The 4,965-nt window shown below is 47.0% G+C and overlaps 1 protein-coding gene across 1 annotated transcript; it reads right to left on the bottom strand.

The window, feature by feature from the left end:
- Nucleotides 1-1,810: 1,810 nt before the first annotated feature.
- Nucleotides 1,811-2,539, bottom strand: Pmar_PMAR022208 (hypothetical protein; the record flags this gene model as incomplete). Its single annotated transcript, XM_002770921.1, has 3 exons — nt 1,811-1,924; nt 1,979-2,168; nt 2,244-2,539. The coding sequence occupies 3 exons, from the start codon at nt 2,537-2,539 to the stop codon at nt 1,811-1,813; spliced, it is 600 nt and encodes a 199-aa protein (XP_002770967.1).
- Between the last annotated feature and the right edge of the window lie 2,426 nt (nt 2,540-4,965).

Below are 4,965 nucleotides of genomic sequence, written 5' to 3'. Positions count from 1 at the left end.
TGATGAAGGGTTCCTCGCTCCCCTTACCGGATGAGAGTCCTACTACATCTCTCATTGAACTGGCCGAGAGCTCCACCAAGCTGCAATCTTGATTTGCAAATCATCCCCCATGGTTTAATGCGTGTTAACACTCGCGCATAACTGTTCCACTGTGGAACTTCCACACGTATTACTGGTGTAACTCGAGTGTACCTCAGCTGAAATATTCATGAGCCGACACCTAGTATTATATTCAGCTATCGTATCGGCCATATGGTGTTCAGACTAAAACAGTTCAGCACAGTTAAAACGGTGCTAACGCTCGAGCCACTCGGTCTGACTGTCAGTCCAAAGGGTAGAACCACCAACAATCAAACCCGAGGTCCGGACGATCTAAGCCGTAAACGATCCTGAAATATCTGACTTGTCGTGACGAAGCAACCCGAGGACGTGGCTGTCCGACAGATTTCAGGTTGTCCACTTAGAACAGCTTGAACTCATAGATGAATCGTTCATCATGGTCTTGTCAGATATTTCCGGCTTCGGAGATCAGCGCAACACCCCATGAAACTGCACTGATCACCGTGATCGTCCGAATCGGGTTTCACTGTAGATGGCCATTCCCCCTTTTGATTAACAACACTGCAAGCTCGATTTACTCGAGTCTTACATATTGCGAAGAAACATACACATCATCATTGATATAACTTATTCTTCTTCTGACTCAGAGTAGCTCCCTTCGAACAGAGACAGCTATCTTCTGTACCTCTGTCGAATCAATGTCGACGCTGGCTGGAACTCTGCTCCTCCAAGACCCCAGAAGGCATATTTGTTGAAAAAACGAACCTCGGGTTCGTTTTTTCGAGAGAAAATGGTGTGAGTTGAATCGTGAATCGGAGTCAGAGAGTGAGTTGAATCATAGACTCAGATTTGTGAATCAGTGTCCGCATACGGCTCCAGGAAAAACTTTCATCTTTGGGCGGCGAGTGATTGCCCCAAGAGTAGTTTACTCTCTGCCGCTGGCAGCAAATCCCCTCACTCGACTCTTAAATAAAGAGACGACTTTGTTCATCTACTGAGTAGCTAATTCCCTGCTGGAACTCATTGAAGCACTTTGGGTCCAAATCTTAGACATTCCGAAACGAATGGTCTGAAAATCAGGCGGGACCGATCACCGAATGATTCGGTCCGAATCTGGTGAATTGAATAGACCGGTTAATGAAACAGTAGCGCCGCAACAGTTTCTGAGAAACTGTATCTCAACTCTTTCTCAACTTTCCAACTCAAGTACATCCCTCGCGGGAAGTGAAGCTTTCTTCCGTAATGAGTGATATAAGGTGTTGTCGAACTGGCGGTAGTTCAATGTGAAAAAGGTGAGGAGAGAAATGATCAATGACCATCAGCAGCTGTTATTGCATCACGTATCATGCACCCAAGGTCGTGGACACACCCTGCCACTGGACATTGAAGTGAAATGTAATAAGAGCTCAGCTTGAGAGGCTACCTCTCGGAGACGCCCCTTAGAAATACTTGCGTACTACTCTGTGAGGGATCGTCGGACGATCATCGTCCGCGAGTTGAGGCAATAGCGTGAAACAAGGAGTCTGTGTCCCAAGGGTACAGATCATTATCATCAGAGTCGCCGCCTTGTAGTCCAATGCCGTGCAGTCCGTACTTCTTTGCCAGGTCAACTTTCTCGATTGCACGAGTTTGTGAAAAGAAATAGTAGCCGCTCCCATCCGGGAAGATGACTGATCCGTTGCCCCTGGGGTCCGCCCCATAGTCGCAGATTACATTCGAGTATCCCAAGTCCGAGCTGAAGTAGGTTGCCCTAGCGATTAGTGGTATCTAAAAAGCAACACTGGATTTCACGCCACACAGTAGCTATGAGGTCCGTTTCAGCGAACGCGCCAACGATGCAGAAGGTGAGTCCAAAGAAAACTATCTATCGCAGAAAAGCAGCAAGGTACTGAATATTGTAGGAGTCGTGTACACTTACGAAAAAAAACAGCTTATTGAGATCTACACCAGCTTTGACGACATCTTTGATCATATCTTCGGCGAAACGGTCCGTATTGAAGTTTTCTATGGACTCGTTCTTGTCACTTGGCCACGGAATAACTACGACATTATCAACCATCTTCCCTAGGCCGGTTTGTTTGAGTTCCTGCCAATTAGACGTTTTGAACCTACCATGACGAAGCAACAGCTAAAACCAGTGATCACAACAGGATTCTCCTGCTCCGAGGTATTTGTTGACTCACCATAACGACACACGTAGGTTGAGCTCTTTAATAGCCGCGACAAGCTCCTTCACAACTTGGGATTTACCGGGCTCTGCTGAAAAGCCCACACTGAAGCCGTCAACAGGAAAAATCTTCACGAACTCTTTGGCACTCTCCATGAAAGAATCCTTGTCGAAGGTTCCTTTGAGATATGATCCAAACTGGGCCATTATCACTCTGCCGGCCGCATCCGCTCGTTCCCTCAGAGCTTTGAAACCAGTTCTGCTCCAAGGGTCGTAGAAGTCCACCTCGATTTTGCTTGTTTCTTTGATCATATATCCACCCAGCTGTAAGTTAGCACCAGAGCTAATGAGGTAGTCGAAATAGGAATCCCAAGTATAATTTCGGTAATGTGGAATCGTTCCGTTCCAGCAGTAGGGGTGTTCTCTGATATACCAAGGATATCGCACTTGCTTGTAGAACTGCAACGGGTGACCCGTATAGGTATCTGCATCACCAGGTGCACTGAAAGCGTACAGACACAGGAGTTTTGTAGAAGCCCACATGTAGAATACGGATGATAGAACGACTACACGAGAAGCTGCCAAGAAGTTTGCAGCGTGGAATAACTCCATTGAAGTCACAGTGTGACTGTCACACCTAATCACCTGCGTCCTCACATTGTGAGGCTCACAATGCCGATAAGTGATGGTCACAACAACGTACCTCTGCTAAGCCAATACGGAGTAACTACTTGATAGGATGCTTATACTCTAAATTTGAGAGAAGTCAGACGGAAATCGGAGTAAGGGATCCTCTAGCGGTTTGGCATATACACGCGACGCGTGTCACGCGTCACGCCGGTCACGTGCCAGGGAAACGGACACCTCAGGAGCCTCTTGACGTACGGAGGGGATATCTCGACAGCAACTTCCAAGTTGGACAGAGTCTCTCCACTACCTACAAGCTGTAGGTAGGCTACAACCAGAAATTGGCTGAGCAGTGCTCACCGAGCACAGCAGCAGGCAGATCCACCCACCAAACTGAACCTCGCGTCCCTTGAACCATGAACGGCGCGGAACTGTAGGCAGGGCTCCTAACTGTGGTTAGGTCTACAATCGTGTACAGCGGGATGATCGCGAGTGGCGAAGCTAAACGCCGACTCGCTCATTTCCTCTACGGTGGTGTCACACCACTGGTGTACAAGGTAGGTTGGAAATGGTGTTCAAATTACTGATAAGGGAGGATTGAGAAGACACGTACGAGACCTACTGAGCGTCGCAACATGTTATATGCTGTAATAAGGCATTAGCCGACGACACAATAACCAACGATGGGCATACGAAACCATTCTTGGAGAGTGGTGTGAGTGGGTCTGCCGATGGGTTGGCAACCCAGGGTTGCTATGGCGTCGGGGTCTTCTTTATTTACCTTCGGTCTTTCGTGAAGCTGCCGTTGTAGATGTTCATGAAGAACTTCCTCATTGTAGTGCTTCTGAGGTTGAAGATTACCTGAAGATAGCCTATCCTTCATTTCTGAGATCTGATCGTGGTATTTTCACAGGGATACGTCAGCAGTTGGAGGATAGAGGAGTACGATTGGTATTAACATCAGGCCATCGAGCTCAAGCCAATGGAATAGTAGAACGGCTACATTCAACTTTGCGACTCATACTATCTGTATTATCTATTGATCTCCCACTTCAAGAACGATTGAAGACTGTTATACATGTTTATAACAGATGTCCACACTCGGCACTCCAAGGATCGTCACCTGCTGAATACTGGATTGATTGATATGTGCGTACTAGATGCCCGTCGAGGTTCCTGCTAGTGAACCTTCTTCTGGATTGGTTACCTTTCGAAAGGGTCAATTGGTTTGGTTGCTTAAACCCAAAGCTGAAAGACGATCTGGTGCGAGATTGTATCCATATGAGTATGTGATCACTGAATGTTCTCCATATGCTTATAAGCTGATTCGTAAAGATGGCCGTGGAAACTTAGTTACGGCAACAGCCTGTGGGCAACAGTTGATAGATTAGTATTATGTCGACATCAACCATTATCTGAACCAGCACACCCATATTTCATGATATACGCGATGAATTTCGCGAGATATCAGAATTTGATTTTCATTGTGACGTCAAACTTTGACGGTCAAAGTTTGCGATCTTCAAAGCGGGCATACAGCGCCGATCCTCTCCACTCTGATATGCATTGTTGGTCCAAGCTGGGCCTTTTTTCGCGCAGTAAGTCGAGAGAAGCAATAGCACCTGTCACCTTCTCGTCTGCCTGAGAGAATCAACTACGATGCGGCGGATAATACAAAGCAAATATGAACATTACCGCAGAGCCCTCTTCGTTCCGGTGATGCTCACTTGACGGCTCAAGTCCTCCAACAGTGCCAATATTGGGACTCGCGAACTAACGGAGACAAGTGAACTTGTCGAATCGCCAAATTAAGGGACTGAGCCCTCAAGAAGGCACGGGGAGCCTGGGGCTCCACCTACAATCCGAAGGGGATTTCGAACCTCTACTCGGAGGAGGTTTCTGGTATTCTCTATATGACTAGCCTCTATACGAATGAGCAACAACATAATCAGAACTTGACAATCACATAATAAAATGTGTCATAATCAAAGCCTCTCATAGGCAATGACTCATTGCATCTCCCGAGTTGGACTATATGTAGCGATGATGGCCGTAACCACTTCGGCATATCAGGTTGTCGGCGAGAATGGTCACACCGAATTAGGTTTCAC

This window comes from Perkinsus marinus, assembly GCF_000006405.1.
Source record: "Perkinsus marinus ATCC 50983 genomic scaffold scf_1104296964164, whole genome shotgun sequence".
Taxonomy (NCBI): Eukaryota; Perkinsozoa; order Perkinsida; family Perkinsidae; genus Perkinsus; species Perkinsus marinus.
Note: the sequence above shows the minus strand (reverse complement) of the source record. Positions and strands in the feature narration are given on the sequence as shown.